This window comes from Terrapene carolina, unplaced genomic scaffold (assembly GCF_002925995.2).
Source record: "Terrapene carolina triunguis isolate 2854851 unplaced genomic scaffold, T_m_triunguis-2.0 Scaffold96, whole genome shotgun sequence".
NCBI lineage: Eukaryota > Metazoa > Chordata > Testudines > Emydidae > Terrapene > Terrapene triunguis.
Window position 1 is genome coordinate 39,193,944 of NW_020664447.1, and position 24,115 is coordinate 39,218,058.

At 40.5% G+C, this 24,115-nt stretch overlaps 1 protein-coding gene across 2 annotated transcripts in view; it reads left to right on the forward strand.

The window, feature by feature from the left end:
* The window catches only part of UBR1 (ubiquitin protein ligase E3 component n-recognin 1), a 142,000-nt gene that overhangs the window by 97,492 nt on the left and 20,393 nt on the right, over positions 1 to 24,115 (forward strand). For both annotated transcript variants that reach the window (XM_026651302.2, XM_026651303.2), the window contains exons 32-41: positions 1,711 to 1,863; positions 2,287 to 2,384; positions 4,674 to 4,767; positions 6,314 to 6,462; positions 18,307 to 18,362; positions 18,686 to 18,782; positions 19,314 to 19,381; positions 19,763 to 19,913; positions 20,782 to 20,869; positions 22,243 to 22,376. In XM_026651302.2, coding sequence (XP_026507087.1) covers positions 1,711 to 1,863; positions 2,287 to 2,384; positions 4,674 to 4,767; positions 6,314 to 6,462; positions 18,307 to 18,362; positions 18,686 to 18,782; positions 19,314 to 19,381; positions 19,763 to 19,913; positions 20,782 to 20,869; positions 22,243 to 22,376 — 1,088 coding nt within the window. The remainder of the gene's footprint in view (positions 1 to 1,710; positions 1,864 to 2,286; positions 2,385 to 4,673; positions 4,768 to 6,313; positions 6,463 to 18,306; positions 18,363 to 18,685; positions 18,783 to 19,313; positions 19,382 to 19,762; positions 19,914 to 20,781; positions 20,870 to 22,242; positions 22,377 to 24,115) is intronic.

Below are 24,115 nucleotides of genomic sequence, written 5' to 3' on the forward strand. Positions count from 1 at the left end.
GAGTCGGGTGGCACCTTAAAGACTAACAGATTTACTTGGGCATAAGCTTTCGTGGGTAAAAAACCCACTTCTTCAGATGTGTCTTCAGATGCGTGTGTTTTTTACCCATGAAAGCTTATGCCCAAATAAATCTGTTAGTCTTTAAGGTGCCACCGGACTCCTTGTTGTTTTTGTGGATACAGACTAACCCGGCTACCCGTCTGGTACTTACTCTGTGGGTAGATAGGATTAAAAGAAATGGACAGAAGACTCTTCCCTTATACTAGATTTTGCAGAAGGTTTGAGTATAATCGTTTGCTTATTACATAACTGATATTAATGTATTAGTTTTACTCAAAAGGATGCCTGCCACTTACATTTTAAAGGAATATATATACAGCAGACAAAATACTGCAAAATACACTTAGTCTAACAGACTATGTTTGGAATGTATGGAATACCTATGGAATTTCCATTTTACATTTATTGCAACTCTTCTGCCTGTTGTATAATTTGGAAAGATAAAACGTGTTTTGATTTTGTAGAGAGTAGTTTCATAAACATTTTGTATGTTGAGACCATTTTTTTCAGATCTTTGTCATCTTTTCTTTGTTAGATTTGCTTGCCTTTTCCTTCATTGCTCTTAATCATCATTTAATTAGAAGATTTTAGTTTAAATTTAGACCTAAAGTTAGACAGACACATCCATATGTAAGCTGCTTGTGTATCTGGTTTTCACATAGGTGCTGATTTTAGATGCTCAACTTTAGGCAAACAGATTTGAAAATTGAGTTCTTTCTGTACTAATGAAGGTATCCAGGCCATCGAGACCATGGGTGAAATCTGCGGGTTTACTGCATATATAGAGAAAATTTACGACGAACCCTGGAAAAGATCATGCTTATTATACCATCTCCTGTTTTAATAGACTGTCTCAAAGTATTCCCATATATATATTGAAAAGTAATCTGCACCCGCCCTTTATTGGGAAAACTATCTCAGTTAAACAACTGATTTTCTTTCCTTTGACCACATACTTAATGTGGGTTTCAATGTGTTTTTTGTTTTTAAATTTACTTTTACCACAGTTCTGTGTCTATCCAAGGTGAATTTTCTGTAAGGATATCTTTGAAATATAATGTAAATTATCCACTTCCATTTTACTTCATCAAAAACAGGGATATATTTTTATATCTGGTGGTGAGACTGGATCCTTACAACAGATAAGTCACTAATGGACATTCATCCATGAAGTGCTATTAGCTGTTGTTAAAATAGCATTTATAGGATATTTATATATTTACTTTTGAATGCTGTGGCTTAACTTTAAATTTCTAATCTAGGAATATGTGTATATGTGTGAGGTGCTTTATGATGTAGCATTAGTTTAAAATGCTGGGGGGGGTAGCAAATTTCAGAATTGCTTGAGTGTAAATATATTAAATAAAATACACACTTATATGGAGGCTAAAAGTAGGAAAGCTCTCTGCTGTTCTTGCCTGGAAGGTGCTCTGAAATTACCTGGTTCACATACCTGTTCAAAGATTTAGTTTTGTTTTGGTGTCCAAACATGTGGAACATCTATGTATTAGTTGTGTAGCAGAAGAGGATTCTGGTTGTTGGCATAGAAAAGTACACACCAGACATACTATTTTGCTCTTTAAATTCTTGTTTCTGTGTTGCACAGAGGCCATTCTCCTTGCTAGCTGATTTTTCTTTTTAATGTTGCAGGTACTTTGAAGCCATGCAACTGAATTCTCGACAGCGTCTTCATGTTGAACAGATTTTTGACTTAGAGAATGGAGAGTACCTCTGCCCACTCTGCAAGTCTCTGTGCAACACTGTGATTCCCATTATTCCTTTGCAGACTCAGAAGATAAACAGGTGAACTCCAGGGACGGTCTATTTCATGATTCTAAGAATAAAAGTTGTCTAGTGCTTGTAGGGGAGCCAACCTCTGATGGAAAGTTTTGAATAATCTTTCCAACTGCTATATGGGGCTGCTTAAATCCTTACTGATCGCCCACCTTGTTGTCTGTTTTGGCTTCCAAAATCTATTCTTGGAACAAATTTCTAATACCATAGACCACTTAGGATTCTTACCAATGAGAAAGTATTTCTAGTACTTAATATAAATTCTAAAGTTTAGTTAATGTTTGCGTAGGGTATCTAAATAGTTGTGTAAATGCTAACTCTGAACTTGTTCTTTGTCACAGAGATGTGCTATATGTTTTTCAAAGATTAGGCTTCAGGTCATCTGCTTACCTATGTTTTAACGTAACCACTGGTTTTTATTTCTATTCTCAGTGAGGATTCAGAGGCAGTAGCTCAAATTCTGACCCTGGCTAGGTGGTTGGAGATTGTCATGGCCAGGATATCGGGGTACAGTGCGAAAAACACTAAAGGTTTGTTATCTTAGCTTTTGAGCTTTACGCTAAGATCATTTCCAGAAAAATACCCTTTGAATTTTTCATTATTATAGTAAGAAAATATAAATATTTATTTAGAACAGAAAGTATTCTGTATTCTAGAACAATCAGCTGGTGTTTTAGGTACAGAGATTGCTACTTGATTTTTCAGTCGTGTGGTCTCACTATTAGGAAATACATAAAAGAAATTAAAGTATTAGTATACTTTTCCTTTGTGAACTGAGGATTCAAACACATTGTACGATCTCTTCTCGTCTCTGAAGGCCTCTGTTACGAAAAATGGTGATCCAGGAAAAAAAATTCAAAAATGCTTAAGTGATATAGCAGCCCAAGGGCTTGTCTAAACTTGAAACGTTACAGCTGCACTGCTGCAGATGCGCTGCTATAGCACTTCAGTGTAGACGTTACCTACACTGATAGGAGGGGTTCTCTCATGGGCATAAATTGTCCACCTCCCTGAGAGGTGGTAGGTAGTTGGATGGAATTTTTCGGTCAAACTGGCACTGTTCATTGAGGATTAGGTTAGCTTACCTACATAGTTCAGAGGTGTGGATTTTTTGTACCCCTGAGCTACACAGTCAAATCAATTTAAATTTTCTGGTATAGACCAGGCCTTAGTTTTACAGGGGATTTAGGCTCCTAAGTCATTCCATACTTTTGAGAAATTTACCCTTAAGCTTTAAAAATAGCTCTAAATAAATGAGCAACTACATTAAATCTTTGAACAATTTTATTAAAGCAGCTGATGACTTTTCAAGGGGGAAAATGTCATTATTCATCCCAAAAAGAAACAGAGGTCATTTTCAGTTAATTTTCTAAGTGATCCTAATCTGAGCAACACTTCTGTCGTAGTCTGACTGTGCAACTGTCATGCATAAGTTGTCAGTAATATACAACAAACTATTTTTAAATACATTCATTTCTTATGGATGTACTTTTTCAAAGTACCCTTAAGTCAGTGACTTTTTTTGACACAGCCACATGTCTGCACTAGTTAATTGAAGCGTAAGAAGAGAGCTCCAATAAGGTGCTATTAGTTGTAGTCATGGCTGCCTCCTAGCTATCTCAAAAACATTCAAGGAGATGATGGTCTAGGTCTTTAAAAGCAGCATTCCAATGAAGGGCATCTTTGGGTTACTCCTTTGCAGTGTGAGATAAGTATTTTAAAACTGAAACTCACTATGTAAACATACTCAGGTTACATTACTTAGTGGCACAGCTATTTATTTCATTGATATTTGGAGTGGCATCTTCATGTGTACTTCCACTTTCTTATGACTGGAAGGACTGCGACTTTCTACAATAAGGTATTCAGTGAATTTGACTGTGCTGAGAAGAACTGTAAGGTGAAACTTGACCTTGTTCCGTTTGAGTAATCACTCAGTCAGAATAAAAGGAGAGGTGCTTTCGCATAGTGCAGCATAGATCTACTTATGCGTAGAGCTTCACACTTATTACTCTGTTGCTTTAAATAAGAACATTAACTCATTGGAACTAGACAAAGCGAAGCAAAAATGTATAATGCCTGTACAGTAACTCTGGAAACTCTGACTCTGGTATCAACAAGTCTTGATGTCCGGGAGACACCAGGAATCTGCATTGCCCTAGAGCCTTTTGATTTATGTAAAAAGACCTGATAGCCTGTAGATCGTACTCTGATCCATGTGCCCACAATGGATATCACCAACTTTATGGTGCCATATGTTTGAGAAGCAAAGTCATAGCCTTTTCTAAGCTGCTGACACTTCCAGATATTTATGCTACGACATTTCCAGGAATTTAATAACTCCTTTCCCTGACCCCCTTGGAAGACCATATAACATGCACTTGGCAGGACCAGCAGGAACATAGCCCAAAGACCCTATCAGGCTTTTTTGGATTAAAATATTTTATTGGGAATTCTATGAAAATGAAGAGGGGAATTTAAAATAAAAGGCCAAAAATAAATCTATCTGTGAATATTGCAGAAAGCATCAATATGCTTAGTTATAGACTATTGAACATTCCAGGGACCCATACTTAGCAGGAAAATTCTCTTTGGCTGTTTCTCTCACTGTCTCCTTACCAGCCAAGCACTGCTTTTGTGTCCCAAATTTCTGAGAATAGAAGAAAATGCTATTTAGGGAGGAGGATTAGAACGCAGATTGGCTGGTGAGAAAGCAGTGGTTTGTTACAATTATTTCAAAAGCAGTTTAAAAGAAAAAGGAAGTCTATGTATATTGACGCAATTGTGTTTTAATATGATCTAATTTTTTTTCCTGGAAGGAGAGACGCAAAATGCTCCATCTTTAATCAACAAAGGAATGGGAGACTTTACTTCAGAATTCCATTCCATCCTTAGTTTTGGAGTTCAGCCTTCGTAAGTGTTGCCAATTGTTTGTATTTTGCTGGAGGAATCTGAAAGTTCTATGTTCTGTATTTTCTAAAATGATCTAAATGTGTCTCAAGATTTTGGAACTTGCCTTCAATCTTTGTATTGGAAAAAGAGGTGTTTGTGTTCTGGGCACAGAACTGGGAGCCAAGAACTTTCTGACTTGTAGCTGGAGCTTTGCCACTGACTCCATGTTCATTTTACTACTCTGTTTCTTAGTTTTCTCAGGCATCGTGTTTCTCTGTTTTGTAAGAATTAATGTTTTTAAAGTACTTCACTGATGAAGTTGTTTGTTACAGATTTACTGTGGGGAATGGGATTGGGGTGTCTAATATTGTATGGAAAAGAAAATTGTCTGCCCCTTGGGATAGAGAGATTGAATTGACAGATTCTTTGGCTTTGATCTCTCTACGGTATGCCTTGGTCTTTTCCCTCCCCTCCAGATACTGCTCCAGCTAACCTGCCCACTGTACTTCTACTGCCCACAGCATGCTGAATAATGTAACTGTTCTTCACCCCTTGTGTTATCTCTGCTATCCAAGCTTAGTGTGGTTATACTCTGAAAAATGTAAAAAATTGCATCAATAGTTCCATACTTCTGTTATGTTGTTCCATATCAGAATTGCTTCAAGTACAAATAAAAGCTTTTTTCCCCAACTGCTGCTGCAGCAAATGCATTCTGGTCAAAAAGCTAAATTGGGTTCTTTGTCAGGCTCAGGCATCATTTTCAGGAAGAAATATTCTGTTTGGAACTTAGTTAAACATTCTGATGCTGATGTGTGAGCCAGAATAGAGTCCAGATCATTGTGCCACAGCTGTTAGTTATACTTATACTTACACTTTGAACACACGCAGAGCAGATCTGTTCATTAAGATTGTGCTGGTTTTGCATAGTTACTTTTCTGATCAGAGTTGTCCCTTTTAAGGACTAAGCAAGTACTAACTTTAAGGAGCTCCTTTCTTTTAGCAAAATTTCAGAATTATTAAATTTAATTTTAGATTTGAAATTCTGTCCCCCATTGTTAGTCCTTTATGAGAGATGAATGAGAGGAGATATGTTTTCAATGTGACAATTAAGTTTCTCTTTCCCCACGGTGTAAGTTCATTTCCCCAATTTATCACTGTTTGTAATAAATAGTTGTTGGTGCTCTTTTCCTGAATATGGGATATAGTATGCCAGGCATACTGAGGCCTATATTTTCCCAAATTTGTCTTCAGCTTATTAGGTCTCACCGTTCTTGGTTCTCAAACATTTGCTTGTAGAGGTCACTAAATCAATGCATGTGTATACCAAGGAGAAAACTAAAGTGCAAGAATCTGTACTGGTTCTCCATGATGCATTAGGACTTGTTTTATGGATACAGTCTCTTCCTTGTTTCTCTTAATGCAGATAAACGGTCTTGGTGTTCAGTAGTTCTTTCACAAGGAACCATTTATCTTCTTATTAATGACCTTGTTAGCTAGCCATTGACCTTTAAGTTGCAAACACTGTTACTAGTTCATCAACTGAAGTTGTCCTTGCTTTCCTTCACAGAGCCAAATACTCAAACAGTATTAAGGAGATGCTGGTTCTCTTTGCCACCACTGTTTACAGAGTTGGATTAAAAGTTGCTCCCAATGAGGCTGATCCTCGCATTCCTATGATGACTTGGAGCACATGTGCTTTTACTATCCAATGTATAGGTAAAGTTTTAGTTTGAATAACTGTTTATTCAAATGTGAGAGCTGGAGTGCCAGTCATGATAAATGTCTAAGGTGATCTGCTAGAGTACAATCCCACCTGCAACTCTGTGTATGTACACAGGTGGCTAGCCTGTGCCATCCCCCATGCTGCTACAGCTACACTGCTATTTTTCACAAGTGAGCTCAGTCAAAGCTAGCTCAGATATTGCATGCACATGCTACAGTTGTGCCTCGTGATTGCTGTGCAAACATACACTGTGACAGCTATCCAACAGGGTTCATTAAGCTGTATAGTCTCTTGTCCTCTTTAACAAAATATGTTAGAATTAAAAATGAGGTTGAGTGCTCTTCACCTCGATTTTGCCTAAACGAAGAATTTCATGATGGTTGCCTTTATCATTAAAGAAATTGTGGGGATGACAGAGATGCCTAATTGAATTGAAACAACGGGGAAATCCTGAGGACTCTTCATTGGACCAGTTTTTGAGTTAGGTTGCAAAAAATGCCCCTTAATCATCCCTGAATGAATTGTATGGTATTTTTCATTACTTCCTCGGTGTTAGTCCCAATGGAACTTTCTTAGGGTACGTCTACACTACCTGCCGGATTGGCGGGTAGCGATCGATCTATTGGGGATCGATTTATCGCGTCTACACTACACACGATAAATCGATCCCCGATCGCTCTCCCGTCGACTTCTGATCTCCAGCTCCGCAAGAGGCGGAAGCAAAGTCGACGGGGGAGCCGCGGCCGTCGATCCCGCGCCGCGAGGACGCAAAGTAAGTGATTCTAAATCGATCTAAGATACGTCGACTTCAGCTACGCTATTCTCGTAGCTGAAGTTGCGTATCTTAGATCGATCCCCCCCTCAGTGTAGACCAGGCCTCAGAATTGTTAGAAGCAGTGTGGACTTGCCTTGACTTTCCTTGAAACTGCTCTCTGGCAAAGATGCTAAGAGGGTGCCTTGTAGCAATTTAAAAAATGATTTCAAGTTTCTCCCCGGAGGAAGGTCTGTTTTTACAAAGATGAAATAATCTGTACCCATAAAAAGTATTGCATTGCTTGGCTAATGTATTTGTTGTTCAGCTTTCAGCCTCACTTCATCTGTTAGCACTGTTTGCATAGTTATAATCCCCCATAAACATATTTAGTTGGATGTGCCATTTTGCCTCAACATAGCTGGTAAGATGCAAATTCAGTCCACTATAAATATATAGTGGACTTGATCCACCTGGAGCAACAGCATTTCAAATGTGGAGCACTGGGAGCCCCGCAACTAGGTTAAAATTAAAGTGCCGCCTTAACTACTGTGCATGTTGCATTCAGCTGATCTCCAAAATAGGATAGTGGGCTGACACACTCCATGTTACTTGTCAACAGAGAAATAAAGTGAAGTGGTAGTTATTCACAGGTGTTAGCGGTAGAACAGGCTATGGAGTAAAGTAAGAAAATCAGATGTATGATCAGGCAAAGCAGATATAAATTTGTACAACCTTTCTGAAAGCTCTCTCCGCCTCATAAATCTCTGAAGATCAAGTATCAGAGGAGTAGCCGTGTTAGTCTGGATCTGTAAAAAGCGAAAGTGTCTCCTGTGGCACTCTTTGTCGCTCTGAAGATCAGTATGTGTGGGAACATCCAGCAGTAAAACACAGGGAAACTACTGCAGGCCTCCATGCAGTTGTAAAATAAAATTATCTACTTGGTTTATTGGGACACATGCTATTTTTGAACCTAGTCATAACATGCATTTTCAATGAGTGGTTGCACACATGTTTTCCATGCAGGTATGTGCATGCTGGAGCCAGAGAATTTTCTGCAGATATGTGTCAGCCACACATGTGCCCTGCACATACTTGTGGCCCCTCCAAAGGCTATATAAGAGTGGCACCAACCTGAATCCCCTCAGTTCCTTCTCATCACCTGTAACCAGAGCTAGAGCTCCCCATATGGTTTTTAATTCTGCATAGTCAGCAAGGTTAGCTCACTACTTTACCTGTAAATAGTTAGTCAGCAGTTAGTACCCAGTAGTTAGGTTTCATCTTTATTTTATTTAAAGTTATTTTAATAGTTATCTTTTGGTTCAAGGCACTGGTGGCATGTAGTGCTTGCTGGGTCTTTAAGCATTGCCCATCATATGGAATGTCTATCTTGAATAATGACTCCCAAGACACACACACGCACTGCCCTTTGTGCCTCAGCATTGGACACATGAAGGAGAGGTGCATCTGCTATTCTTTGAAGAAAAGAATGCAGATTTCCAGAGATTTGTGCCTCAACCCCCATCTTATGAAGCAGGTGATGAGACCTGCTGTGGTCCCAGGGCCCTCGAGTGAATGTTCTACTGCACACATACAGTCCATTAACATGGCTGCAGTGGCCTCGGACAGACCCCTGGACTCAGACTCTTCTCTCCAGGGAAAGAGGAGTCAGTCTTCTCCATGACCTCCCCAAAGAGGACCCATAAGACAGACTGGAGCCACTCAACGTTTTTTTTGTTTGTTTGTTTATTTTTTTAAAAGGCTCCTCCTCTTCAGAAAAGGACTTGGAACATCATTGAGGGTCTTCGGGTACTCAGGCTGGCTTATCAGCCTATATCTCTTCAGTACTGTGGCAGGAGGATATTGATAGCATCCTGACGACTCTGTTACCATGTGCTGGTAGATAGCCACTGAGTCCAGTACAAAAGGGGACACAGTTTCAGCTCCGATATTATGGTACCAGTGTCCCCGCAAGTTTATGAAGCAGTAAAAGACTTGCTCTGCCTCTCCATCCTGGACTCTCCTGTGGTGCAGGACTCCACTGCACTGACAGCACCTTCTGCTGTCCCAGGCCCATCTAGCCTCTCCGCTCCAGTGCAAGCAGAGCCAGTGTTAGTATTAGCTAAGAAATATGGCAAAGACTTTTCCCCGGTACCATCTTTGGCATTGGCACCAGTACAGTCTTTGACCTCGGTATCAGTTATGCTACCTGGCTTGGCATCTGTGGCTTGATGCTGGAATGTTCAGCTGAGTTGATACTGACCATAGCCTGTGCTTCGGCCCTGATTATAACATCTTTTCCAGCACCAATTTATGGCGCCTCAACACCTCAGGATGCTTTTGCAGTACCATCTACCTTCCCTGCCTCCGTACTGAGGTTGCCTCTTCACAATGGGCTATAGATAGTCACCTCATCAGGCTTTGCACCTCCCGATGCCCACGGGATACTCTGGCTCCTTGAAGTCTGTTTCAGAATTCTCCAGTATTTTGCCAACCCCTCTGAGGTGCACTTGGTCACCTCCTGAAGGAGAGCATCGGTACCCACCATCGGGAGTGGGACCGATCGTTGTGGCCTGGTACCTACTGGACATCTATGACATGTGCTCTCCCTCAGTGGCCTTTTTGGAATTGCTGGGGTGTTTTGCAATCCCACAGATCTCAGTCACCTGCCCAATTGAGAGGATGGTTCTCAGAGAGTTTGACAGAGCAGGTTCCAGAACCACCTAAGTTGGAAGCATGCAGAGACACCATTCCCTCTGAGCAGCCAGTGCTGCAGGAGGAACCACTGGAGGAGCAGCCAGTTCTTCTACAAGAGGATCCATCCTATCTTTCTCATCACCTGATGACTCAGTGATCCCGGACTCGAGTTCCTAGGAATTTTTAAGCCTTATCAAGAACTGCTGAGAAGAATGGCAGTGACTTTAGGCACTCAAGGTGAGTTTGTGCAAGAGAACATTCACAAGCTTTTTGGATATTCTCCAGGAGGCACCTCTGGGAGGATAGTCCTCCCAAATTATGAAGCTCTTCTAAACCTTATGGCACACACCAGCCTCCTTAGCTATATACACTGGGATATGGTATCATTTATCCATGCAAGGCTTTGAATACTTTTATTCCCATCTTGCCCCAAACTCCCCAGTAGTTACATCTGCCAATTGGAGATCATGTCAAGGGAGATGTAAATTAATTCCCCCAAAAAAAGAGACCAAGAGAATTGATTTGTTTGGGAGAAACATTTATTCCACCTCCTCTCTCCAGATACAGATAGCAAAATATAACTTTCTAAACTGGGACATAATGTCCAAGTTTACTGACAGACTACCAGAAGATGCAAGGGAGGAATATAAGGCTTTGCAGGCAAAAGGTTGTATGGTGACCTAGACATTGATCCAGTCTGCACTTGATGCAGCAGACACTTCTAGAGCAGTGATTTTCAACCCTTTTTTTCATTTGCAGACCCCTAAAAAATTTCAAATGAAGATGCAGACCCCTTTGGAAATCTGATTCACAGTCTGCGGATCCCCCGGGGTCAGTGGATCACAGGTTGAAAACCACTGTTTTAGACTGATGGCCTCTGCAGTAACACTGAGGACAGCCTCATGGGTACAAAACTTGGGCATAGCCTTGGACAGTGTCTCATTTCTGTTGTTGGGTTTAGTGTGCAACTCCTGAGTGGTTTTGGGGACCTGTGTTATACGTGAGGTCAGACTAGATGATCTGGTGGTCTTTTCTGGCCATTAACTATGACATCCAGCAAACCATAGAGCAGTGGTTCTCAACCAGGGGTCCTTTTCCCCCTGGGGTATGCAGAGGTCTTCCAGGGGGCACATCAACTCATCTAGTTAGTTGCCTAGTTTTACAACAGGCTACATAAAAAGCACTAGCAAAGTCAGTACAAACTAAAATTTCATACAGACAATGACTTGTGTATACTGCTCTGTATACTATACACTGAAATGTAAGTACAACATTTATACTAAAATTCATATATTTTATAATTATATGGCAAAAATGAGAAAGTAAACAATTTTTCAGTAATAGTGTGCTGTGACACTTCTGTGTTTTGTATCTCTGATTTTACTGCTCTACAGCCAAAATGCTTCTGAAATAAATGTAGTCAAACTTTACTAATTCTGGGTCACTGAGAACGAAAATGATGCTTAAAATTGTTGATTGTCTCTAGTTTTCAAGATATGCTATTGGGTCAGTATATACGACCCTTGACTTGGGAATGGCGGAGGATAAGTGAGTTAGAAAGGGAAGGGATCTCAATTTAAACCAGAAATGACTAAAATACATCTTTGACTGGATCTATGAATAAATCTATGACTGGGTTTGGACAGTACTTGCTTTTTAGGCAAAACAATGAATGATGCAATCTGAAGCTGGTATTGCGTCATACATGATATGAATTGCATCATGTTATTCCTAGAAGTCATGGATGATGCAATCATAACGAAGCTTACATCACTCTGCTGAACAAATTGCCCTATATCAGCTCTAGAAAGCATACAGTGTCATGCTCTTATTTGTCAGTGTTTGATTTTTCAAAGGGACACATTTCTGTTTAGCCAAAGTGAGCAGAGATGCCTCGTACTTGTGTGAAGAGTGCAGATAACTTCTGCTGTGTTTTGTGGTGAAGTGACTTTTGCATCACAAAAGCGCAGTATAACCACTATGGTTAAGAAAGCCTATCACCTTTATTTTGGCTGCAAAATTGGAGATCAGGACAAGAGGTGGGCCCCACACATATGCTGCAACACTTGTGCAACAAATCTTCGCCAGTGGTTGAACAGGAAAAGGAAATCTATGCCTTTTGCAGTGCCAATGATTTGGAGAGAGCCAACAGATCATACCAGCAATTGTTACTTCTGCATGGTGCCTCCAGTTGGGAAAGGTGTGTCAAAGAAGAAAAAGTGGACTGTGCATTATCCAAACATTCCATCAGCTATACGCCCAGTACCCCACAGAAAAGGACTGCCGGTTCCTGATGCACCAGAATCATTCTCACTTGAGTCAGACGAGGAAGAGGATGAAACTTCTGGTCCTGAACCATCAAGGTCACAGGACCCACATTTTCTCCCATCCTCCTCCTCTGAACCACACCTCATAATACAAGGTGAACTGAATGACCTTGTCAGGGATTTGGAACTACCCTAGAGTAAGGCAGAGCTGTTGGGCTCCAGACTACAGCAGTGGAATCTCCTGGCAGGTGATGTTAGGGTTTCCATGTTCCGTGACCGTCAAAAGGATCTTGTCCCATTCTTCTTCATGGAAGGTGATCTTGTAGCCTGCAACAACATCGATGGTGTGATGGCAGCCCTCAACATCGTTCACGATCCAGATGAGTGGAGACTGTTCATTAATTCGTCGAAGACGAGTCTTAAAGCTGTTTTACTGCATAATGGCAATGTTTTGCCATCAATTCCAGTTGGTCATGCAGTCCATATGAAGGAAACCTATGACAACATGAAACAACTTTTGAGGTGCATAAACTATGACCAATATTAGTGGCAGCTTTGTGGCGATTTTGAAGGTTGTTGCTCTCTTGCTTGGTCTGCAGACTGGATACACAAAGTACTGCTGTTTTCTCTGCGAATGGGATAGTCGTGCAAGAGATTCCCACTACACCAAGAAAGATTGGCCACTCCGACAGTCATTGGAGCCTGGGAGGAAAAGTGTTCAGCATCCACCACTTGTTGAATCAAGGAAGATTTTGTTACCACCCTTACACATCAAGCTGGGTCTGATGAAGAACTTTGTCAAGGCCATTGACAAAACACAAGCAGCTTTCAAGTACCTCCGTGGAAAATTTCCAAGGTTAAGTGAAGCTAAGATAAAGGAAAGTGTCTTTGTTGGTCCTCAGATTCGTGAACTTCTTCGAGATGATGCATTTGACCATGCACTGCGTGGCAAGGAAAAGATGGCATGGAAAGCCTTCCAGTTAGTGGCAATCAGTTTTCTCGGAAACAACAAGGCAGACAACTACAGGCTGTTGGTGGAAAACCTCCTCAAGGCATACAAAAGCCTTGGTGGCAACATGTCACTAAAGATACATTTTTGCGCACTCATCTAGATTTTTTTCCACCGAACTGCGGAGCAGTGAGTGGCGAGCGATTTCACCAGGACGTTGCAACAATGGAGAAACGCTATCAGGGCAAATGGAGCCCATCAATGCTTGCAGACTATTGCTGGACAGTGACAAAAGATGCTCCATTTAATGAATACAAGAGACAAGCCAAGAAGCGCCGAGTAGACACTGAATAGGACTAAACTATGTACAGAATAGTTTTTTGCCTTTTGTTTCATAATAAATTTTATTTATATAACCCTTTTGCTGATTTTTAAAGTGTTACGTAAACAGGACAGGTGAAATATTATCATGTAAAGCAACCATAAACACATGAAAAGACCTAGGTTTACAATTTATGATTAAAACTCTACTATCTACACAATATACATAGACATAAAATGTAAAAACTTAAATATCTTAGAAACAGTAGCCAATCAGTTGTTTTAATTGTCATATTTGAATTCAGCACATCAAAATACATAATAAATAGCATATTTTATCTCTGAAGCAGACGACTTCTCAAAAATTGTAGACCAGTGTTTTGTAAGCAAGTAGTTTTTAAGGGAGGTGAAACTTGTGGGTACGCAAGACAAATCAGACTTTTGAAAAGGGTACAGTAGTCTGGAAAGTTTGAGAACCACTGCCATAGAGGACCTCCCATTTGATGATAGGTTCTTGTTTTCAGATAAAATTGATGAAACTTGACAGTCATTTAGTCTCTTGTGCTACCCTTTGTTCGTGGGGGTTCTATACCCCAGCCTCCAAGAGGCATCACTACAGATTCCTGCAACACTATCAACATCAGTACTATAGGTAGCATTTATACCCACCAAGGCAGCATGATTTTTCTAGAAGGAAGCACAAATCAGAGAGAAAGAGGCACTCCAACTCCAGCTTGTCCTCAGTCAGCTGTGGGAAACAGCCCATTTGACCGCTTCTTTGAGGACAGCAATACAGGTGTCAGTGATCTTCCTATTATCTCCTCCCTTCCCCCATATTGGGACAGATTGTCCCATTTCCTCAGTGCTTGGGAAACCATAACAATTGACAAATATGTCCTAAGCATTGGGAAACTAAGGGCTAGTCTACACTAGCAACGCTAAAGTGCTGCTGTGCCAGTGCTTTAATATGCCTTGTGTGGTCGCAACACAGAGCTGGGAGAGAGCTCTCCCAGCGCTTTAAAAAAAACACCTCCATGAGGGGTGAAGCTACCAGAAGCATTGGATGCAATATTTAAGGGCTTGTCTACACTGGCATTTTACAGCGCTGCAACTTGGTCTCGGGGTGTTTTTTCACACCCCTGAGTGAGAAAGTTGCAGTGCTGTAAATTGCCAGTGTAGACAAGCCCTTAAATATTGTATTCAATTCTTCTCCACATCCCTTTCTTACCCTCCTACCCCATCCCTTTTCAGTGATCCTTCTCACAAGTCAGTGTTCTTGCAAGAAGAACACACCTGCTCACTCTAAGGGCCATAGAAGAGGTTCCCCTTCAGCACTAGGGAAAAGAGTGTTAGTCTCAATACTTGCTGATCCCCAAGTCCAAGCAGGCTCTGAGACCCATACTGGACTGTTGAAATCTCAACAAGCACATCATGTATGTAAGATTTCGTATGGTTTCCTTAGCATAAGTCATACCTTCCTTAGATGGCAATGACTGGTTTTCTGCCCTTGATCTCCAGGGAATCTGCTTCCATGTGGCAGTACTGCCAAGTCACCAAAAGTCTGAGGTTCATAGTAGAGGCCCAATGCTATTAATACACAGTACTTCCCTTTGGCCTGTTGTCAGCCCTGATTGTGTTCACCAAGTGCAGGGTGATGATGATGGCCTATTTGAAGAGAACGAGAATTCACATCTTCCCTTATGTAACGATCAACTGAACAGATATTCCCTTGGACAAGTTGATCTGAATTCCTCCTGCAGTCCTACATTTCCTAGAGTGGTGGATGGGTCAGAACAACTTATGCCGGGCTGTACCTTTTTCTTCCCGCTTCCATCCAGGACAAATTACCACCAACACCTCTCTTGATAGGTTGGGATGCTCACCTAGAAGGGTTGTGAACACAAGCATTATGAACAGAGCACAAAGTGACTCTTCATATCACCGCACCTGAACTCCGGGCAGTTCACAAAACTTTGCTGTGTTTTTCTCTCTCACATCAAGGGCTTGTTGGTCCAGATACTGACCAACTATACAATTGCAATGTATTACCTAAACAGATAGGGAGGGGCGTAATCCAATCATCTTTGTCAAGAAGCTATGAATCTGTGGGACTTTTGCATCCAGGAATGCATTACTCCCATTTCCACTTGCATAACTGCTTCCTAGAATCAGTTGGCCGATCACCTAAACAGGAGATTCTCCCAGAATCAGGAGTGGTCCCTCAAGAGCAGTGTATTTAGGTCCATCTTCCAAGTTGGACGTATTCCAGCAGGCATCCTATTTGCAATAGAAGACAACAAGAAATGCCATCAATTCTGCTCCGAAGTGGGTCACAATCCATGCTTACTGACTGGTACCTTTCTTCTGAGATGGGGATTGAGTCTCACGTATGCATTTCCCCTTATTCCACTTATCCCACAAGTTATCCTCAAATTGAAGCAAGATCAGTTCTCACTACACCAGCGTGTTCAAGACAGTGCTGGTTCTTGGATCTTCAGAGTCTCTCAATTCAGCTTTCATGGCCTCTGCCTCCTCTTTCAGGCTTGCTCTCTAAGCAACAATGATTGATATTGCACCCAGATCCCAAAAGGCTGCACCTCACAGTTTGGCTGTTGAGTGGTTAGATCAAGTGGAGGAGGACTGCCATTTGACTAAGTGGAAGTGTTTTTCAATCTGGTCCATTCCTCAGTGAATACAGCCGGTAGAAGCTAAGATTCAGTACATTTTAGAGTACCTGTAACATCTCTCATCCTCATCTAAGCTCCCTCAGAATTCACTTAGCAGCGATCTCAACAATCCATCCTCCCGTTCAGGGGCAACTGGTTTTTTCCAACCATGGTCTGTAGAATTTTGAAATGGTTGTTCAGCTTTTTCCTCCCATTAAAGATACGGTATCGCTTTGGACCTTAACATCGTCTTACTTGCTTTGATGGGTCCCCCATTTGTGCCTTTGCCCACCTGTTCATGGCACCACCTCTGTCACCTCTTTCTCATTGCCTTTATGTCAGACAGAAGAGCGGGTGAGCTTCAGGCTCTGATGGATGGACCTCTATATAAACTGTTTTTTAAAGATGAAGTAGCTTTGAGGCTACATCCTAAATTTCTGACTGTTGCAGTATTGGCTTCTTATTTGACCCAGACAAACTATTCGGGATTTGGGGGGGGGAGATTGTTTTTGTTGTTTTTTTTTTTTGGTTTTCCTGAAGCCGCTTTCAAATAGGGATGAAGATTATCTGCATACTTTGGACATTGGCCTTTTATCTGAACAGGATCAAGTCTTCCAGGCTGTCTCCTTGGCTCATTGTTTCGTATGCTGAAAGAAAGCAAGAGCAAGCAGTTTCACCACACACAATTTCCAGACTGATTACTTTCTGTATTATGACGGTGTATGGGGAGGCAAACACCCCTTCTCCACAGACTATAGGCCAGTTCAACAAGAGCTCAAACTACTTTGGTAGCTTTTCTAAGCTAAGTCCCCATACTGGATATTCATAGGGCTGCTACTTGGTCCTTCATGCATAACTTTACTCATTATATAATCATGACTACTTCAAGATTTGATGCAAACTTTAGGAAAGCAATATTGCAGTCACTATTTAAATATACCCCAAGCCCCATCTCCTAATGGTATTGCTTGTGAGTCACCTGAGTGGAACACGTGTGCAACCACTTGAAAAAGAAAAAAATAATATCTGGACAGTAAATGTTCTTCCATATGTGGTTGCATATGTGTATTCCATGACCCATCCTCTGTTCCTTCTGCATTCGGAGGCCTGGGGCCAACATAGTCCAGTGCAAAAGGAACGAGGTGGGAGGTTGGAGTGGCACAGCCCTTCTATGGTCTCAAGAGGAGCCATAAGGATGCGCAGGGCACATGCACCACCCCAACACATACTGTTGCACAAAACTCTCTGGCTCTGGCATGCTGGGCTACATGTGCAGCTGAGTGGAATACTTGTGTGCAACCATACCTCAAAGAACAACAGTTAAGTAACCATTTTTGTTTTCTTCTTTCCTTCCTCCCCTTTTCACATTTTGGATGTAAAGATAACCTAAATAAACCATAGATTACAAGATCTAAATTAATGCTTTTGGTCTTAAAATTTTGTTCACACTTTAAAGATTTTAAAGTGTCGATCATCTCTGAAAAATGACTATGTAAAATATGCCACCTCTTCACTCAACAGGTTTGCTCCCTGTGTGAATTCAGAGGCATTAGTGACAAAAATATGTTGGATTTTTAGTGTTTTTGTTTTGGTTTGGTTGGGTTATTTTACTCTTATGACCCCAGAACAAACAACACAGCTGTGAAAGAGAAGAAACTGTAATCTATTCCATTGTGTACAAAGAATTTTTAATAAGTTCCAAGCAAATATACCTGTGCAAACCCATTGAAAGCAAAGTGGTTGCATAGGAATCAATGTGGGTATACTTTGAAGGCAGTGGGGGTTGCACAAGTGTAATGAATATGTGGCTTGACCTGTAGAACCTTATCACCAATGTTGATGCACAAAATGGAAAAAACCCAGGTGTGACCCTTAGAGTCTAAGTTAGGTTTGCAAGGTCTGAAAGATGGTTCTTTCTTTAATTTTTTTAACTAGTTTTACTTTTAAACTAAGCACATTTATGTGGAAATCATGGAGAGACAATAAACATGGACCCTTACAATAGCAATTTTACGAAGTCGCTTGTCAGAGTAAAATTGCGTTTTAATAGCAACCCTGTAACTGGGGACAGGTTGATATTGGACTAGCACAAATGGATGGAATATGTGAAGACCAGATAAAGCAGCTACAATAGTCTGCATAAGAGCCCATGACTTACCACTTACTTTCTCTGTTTTAATTTTAAGAAAACCTTCTAGAAGATGAGGGCAAACCTTTATTTGGATCTCTGCAAAATAGACAGGTATGGATAATCCAAGAAGTAATTAATGTTAATAAACACTGGACATTTGGAATTGCTGGCACCAAATACAGTAGTAATATCCAAAGAAATTCTGTCATGATCTCTGGAGTTTTTTAAATATTTGTGCTTTCCACATAGACTGATAACCGAAAAATGGGTCTGATGTAGCATACATTCCTAACTCTTGCATAGAAGTTCATACTTGATTCATTTATACTTCTTCAGTTATACTGGACTTGAAGGGGGAGGTATTCTAGCACTATCATGTTTCATTAATTATTTATTTCTCCTTTCCTGTTCCACATTCTCTTCTTGTGCTCTAGCACAGTGGCCTTAAAGCATTAGTGCAGTTTGCAGCTGCTCAGAGGACTACATCACCACAAAACCTGATTCAGAAACATCTGGTTCGTCTCCTAGCAGGTAACTCATTATTTTTGTTTGTTTGTTCTCCACCCCCTTCTAGCCAATCTCTGCAGTGATTTTAAGTAATGTTCATGTAAACTTTCCTTAGGAAATGGCAAACACCAATAATATAGCATAGAGAGGAAGGATGTTCTAGTGGTTACAGTTCTAATCTGGAACTCTGGAGACCTGGATTCAATTCCCTGCTATGCCAGACTTCCCATCACCTAGTCTCTTGTGTGCCCCCTTTCCCCATCTGTAAAATGGGGATAATACCACCTCACCTCACAATTGTGACAATAAATTCATTCAAGTTTGAGGTGCTCAGATACTACAGTAATGATAGGTTGATAGTTACACAGTTCAGAAAATGTGCCCACATTGAGTGGGCATGGGGAGGCTTTTACTGCTTTTGTAGTTGACCAGTCAGAGCCCTTCAGGATGGTAGAGGTTATATAAACAATGGCCTCTCAACCTGCCATTGTAATTCTAATGAAAAAAGCAATTAACATTTTTAATCAAATGTGTAATGAACTTTTGTTCTTGTAGTTCTTCTACCAAACTTAAAAATGGAAGACACGCCGTGCATTCTAGATGTAGATATGTTTCACATTTTGGTAAGCATGTTCAGTTTGTTTTTGCAATTAACCGTCTTGCCTCTGATGCATTATCTGTGAATACCATTGTAGATCCACATGCAATTGCTGCTCTTTGTAATCAATTAATAGGTATTTTGTGTCACCTCATGAGTAGGCTTTGTTTGTGACTTAGAGCTAAAAAGATCATCAAACTAATTTAACTGAAAACATGGTCTCAGATGTTACAGGTTTGTGCTAAATAACTACACCACCATTAGAGAGGATTAATAAATAAGCCTAGGTGATTGTTAATTTATTGTCTCATTATCAGGTTTATGTGGTGTTTGTTTGCCCCTGGAACTACTACTGAGTCTGGTATTTCACCAATACTTTTGGCTGTTTTGTCTTTTTCCACTTTAGGTAGGGGCTGTGTTATCATTCACATCTTTATATTGGGAGGATGCTGTAGACTTGCAACCTTCATCTATTAGCTCTGCCTATAATCACCTCTATCTCTTCCATTTGGTCACTATGGCACACATTACACAGATCCTTCTGACCTCTGCAACAGGTAAGGGTATCTCCACCTTTAGATTTTTTCAGGCATTTTATCCAGTTTTTCCAAAATGACTTGGTAGACAATTTAATGGAAAACTGTTAACGCCTTCTAGTTGTAAGAGCTTCATCATAATAATAAACATTCAGTGTTAATTGTTTCCTAAAAATAAACAAAAAACCCCCAAGTCTTTTCACTTGCATAGCTCTGTTTATGCATCACTTCTGTGCATTGGGCCTCATAAAACAAAGCAGCCATTTATATACCAGTAACTAACTGAGGCAGCCATATGAGACTAGTAGCATTCCACATACTTTTGCTCCCTAGAAAAAACAAAGCATTGACAAAGTGCAGACAGCTCAAAGCTAAAGGTTTAGAAGGGACTCGGTGACTCTGGTTTTCTGGCACAGTGGTGGCCTGTGAATTTAGAGGTGAAATATGAAACTTGATAATCTGATTAGGATGGGAGTTGCACTGTTCTCTGTACTCACTGCTATGGAACAGTACTAACAGTAGCCTCACAGGACTCCTCTTGTTATGTTTCCCAAGAAACCCCACCCCCATTTAATGTCATTATATCATGGAAGAAGAAGATATTGAATCCTATGTGGTTACTAATGTAAGGGAGTAATGTCAAAAGATAAAGGAGAGGAAGCAGTTCTGTAATGAGGATGAGCAGTCCCCACTTTACATCATGCAGTTTTGTGGGGGGATATTTTTGTTTGTTGGGTTGGGCACAAATAGGAAATGATCCAATAAAATGAAATGTAAATTTTTTTGTTTTTTGTATATAAAAAGTTGAAAGTAATGGAGATGGAGATTTCTTTTCTATATACATAGAATCAAAGTGCATTTACAACAGGGTTAATCTTTGTGTGCACAGAATCCCCCACTGCTCAATCACAAGATACCAGTGAGGAGGCTCGTACTGCTGAGTCTTTCTGTAGAGAAGTTTGCCAGTACACGAGTGGGTAAGTACACTTCAGTTGTAACAATAAATGTTTTACAAGACGCATTGAAAAATACATGGAGATTCACCTGAGAAATACAAAAGAAAAATGGTTAGACATACTTTAAAGGGGGTTAGACCAGGAGTCCATGTGCTGCATCAGCAATGTCTTCTGCACTCCTAAAAATTGGAAAAGATCTAGATCTTCTGACTGAATGTGAAGTGTTTTTCCCCAGAAAATATGGGTATTGTATACATTTAAAATGGGTTGTGGTGTATCCAGACTAAATTTTGATAACATGCATTACAAGAATGTTAGTAGTGCTGATTATAATCCAGTTTTTTTATCACATGATATCAGTAGCCTTTCCTTTTTTGTCTCCATGTCTACTACAATTGTATTGTCAGTTGTGACTCTCCATAATTAAGTTTAAGGTATTGGTTTCTTCACACTTATTCCCATTTCTCTCTAAGATGATTTGAGGGGGTTTTGACAGGGGGTTTTGACAGAATTTCAAAAAGTTAAGTGTCTGCATATGAAAACCAATTCAATTTTTCAAAAAAAAATCATTGGCTTTCTGTAAGAAAAGGAAAACAATGATATAATTTAATTGCTGTATATGACATGCTTTGGAGCTGCCAACATCCTCCTCAATCCCGGGGAAAAAAAAGTGAAGAAACTAAATGAAACCATCTTGAGCCAGTTTTTAGAGATGGACATCTGCTTGTTTTTAATAAAACTAAAAACACATTTGTAGAAACAATAGCAAGCACTTGAAGGATAACAAAGATGTTCTAAATAAATTTAACACTCATAAAATTAGAAACTAGGTCTTGGTGTCTGACTGAGGAGTTTAGGCAATTTCCTACTGTTGCGCTAACACTACTGCAGCTCCACTGGGATTAACAATGGTGGGAGCTAGGGATGTAAATAACGTTTAAAAAAAAAAAGTACACGTTTAAACCATTACAATTTTACCAGTTAAAAGTTTAACCGTTAGGCTCTGCTTCCTCCCTACGTGCCCGGAGACTCCGCTCGCTGCTGGCCACGGGTCTGGCTGCTGGGACCCTGGAGGCAGGGTAGCAGCCGGGACCCATGGTGCAGGGTGGAGGGAATGGCAGCCGGGGGCGAGGCGGCAGCAGAGTCCCGCAGCCAGAGTTTAAATGTTAACCGGAATACCTTACCGATAAGACTGATGCTTATCGGTTAATCAATTTACTGGTTAACATTTTACATCCCTAGTGGGAGCACTAGCCATAGACCAACGCCCAGAACTGTTAGACAACATGGTGATAACCTTGTTTTGAAAATTGCCAAAAATCTTCAGTATAGTTATGGCCCAGGAGGGTATGTGCACTGAGCTTTTACAGATATTTCTGATTTGTGTGTTATAGCTGCTTTAGCCGTGATGTTCCAGGCTGGCATCTGTGGGACTGTGTTAAGAAAGGGATCACACCTTACCTCCGTTGTGCTGCTTTGTTTTTCCATTACATGCTGAGAGTGTCTCCACCTGAGGATCTGCTGTTAGGTAAGCAGAAGAGGGTAATAAGTTTAATTTTACTTACTTATTTTCCTTGTTGCATAGTGGAGTGCTTAAATGTTCAAGATACAAGGTATATATGTTTTTACAGTAACTTTTGAAGCATGTTCAAAATAGAACTATAATGATTTCTTAACATTAGTTATACCATTATAGTATTGCTTTAAAAAGAAAAAACGAAACAGTATATGTGGAAAGGATAAAAGCAAGGCGTTAGATCATCTGGGCATTGCCTGTATGGAAGAGTTCTTCTTTTAATATAAGCAAATGTGTGAATTTAAATTGGTCTAGTTATACTAAAGAATTTCAGCTTATGTCTCTTGGGAAGGTGTTTGAGGTATACTGAAAAAAGTCATCCTTATATCCAAAAAGTGTGCACATTTTGGATTATGTTAGTAGACCTGTTACTATAACCTGTGAGGCTTTCCCATGTAGACTATCCCCTAAGAGGTGTGCAGATAGAGCAGAATGAAAAGAATAAAGAAGCTAGAAAGTAAGATTATCTTGTGTTATAAAAGTGCTGCCTCTCTCTCTGAAGGATCCCAAAGCACTACACAAATGTTTCATAGGGATTACATCATCCACCACTTAAATATAGTGAAACATGGCAACAATCTAAAAGCATGCAGCAGTGCCACACAGCATTTTGAAAAGAGGTGAAAAACAAAAGTGCTATAAATTATTGAAACTAAGTATAAAACCTTAAACTAATGATCCAGGTTTGAATTTGGCTAGGACACTGTGGTTAGCATGCTGCCCTACCACATGCTGATGCTTGTGAAAAACATTATATAATGCCTAGAAGTCAGGATCTCAGCTTTATGGTACATTCCGTTGCCTCCTAACACCAGTCTGGAGCACTGGTACTGTAGAAAGGAGTGTCCCCTGGTGAATCATTAGCATCATTTTCTGGGATCCCTAAGCATCACTGAGGGCTTTTCTGTATTGCAAGAGAATTCACTTTACGGGGGGGTGATTTCTAAAGAGCGCTAACGTGCTGCACGTTAATTGGTCTGTGTAGACCCTGCCGGTGTGTGCCGAAGGTTCCATAGTGCATCTTAATGTAGTGCTGTTTGAAACAGTTAAAGCACACTAGGAAACCTTTTATGCGCACCAGCAGAGTCTACACCAACCAATTAATGCGCAACATGTTAATGTGCTACAGAAATCTTATCCCCCCCCTATAGTGTAGATTACCCTACTGTGTAGACAAGCCCTAAGAAATCTCCCAATCAAGTACAGATCTGACACAGCCTTGTTAACCTGTAAATTCTGACTGGATCATAGCAAAATTGAATATGATTGCAAGCCAAAAATGTAATGAAATATATGATGATTAGAAACACAGTATAAAGTTCTTCTTTGAGTAGTGTCCCTATGGGTGCTCCACTATAGGTGTGTCTGTGTCCCTGTGCTGCTGATCGGAGAACTTTGGTAGCAGTGTCCATTGGGCCTACACATGCACTGTCTCTCCTTGTGCTGTGCCATGAGGCTAGTCAGCACGTGTGGGCTAACCCTCCTCAGTTCCTTCTTAACTGCCCATGACTAGAGACAGTGCCATTAGCAATCCTTTAAGACTAATTCTTCTCTTGTTTGCATTCACACTTAGTTTTCCACAGTTCTCGTTATAGTTTTAATTATTTCTGTTTATTCCCACCCTTCCAAAAAAACCCCACTTCCTGCCTTTCCCCACTGGGGACCCTTCCCCTGAGTGGGGTACACCCACC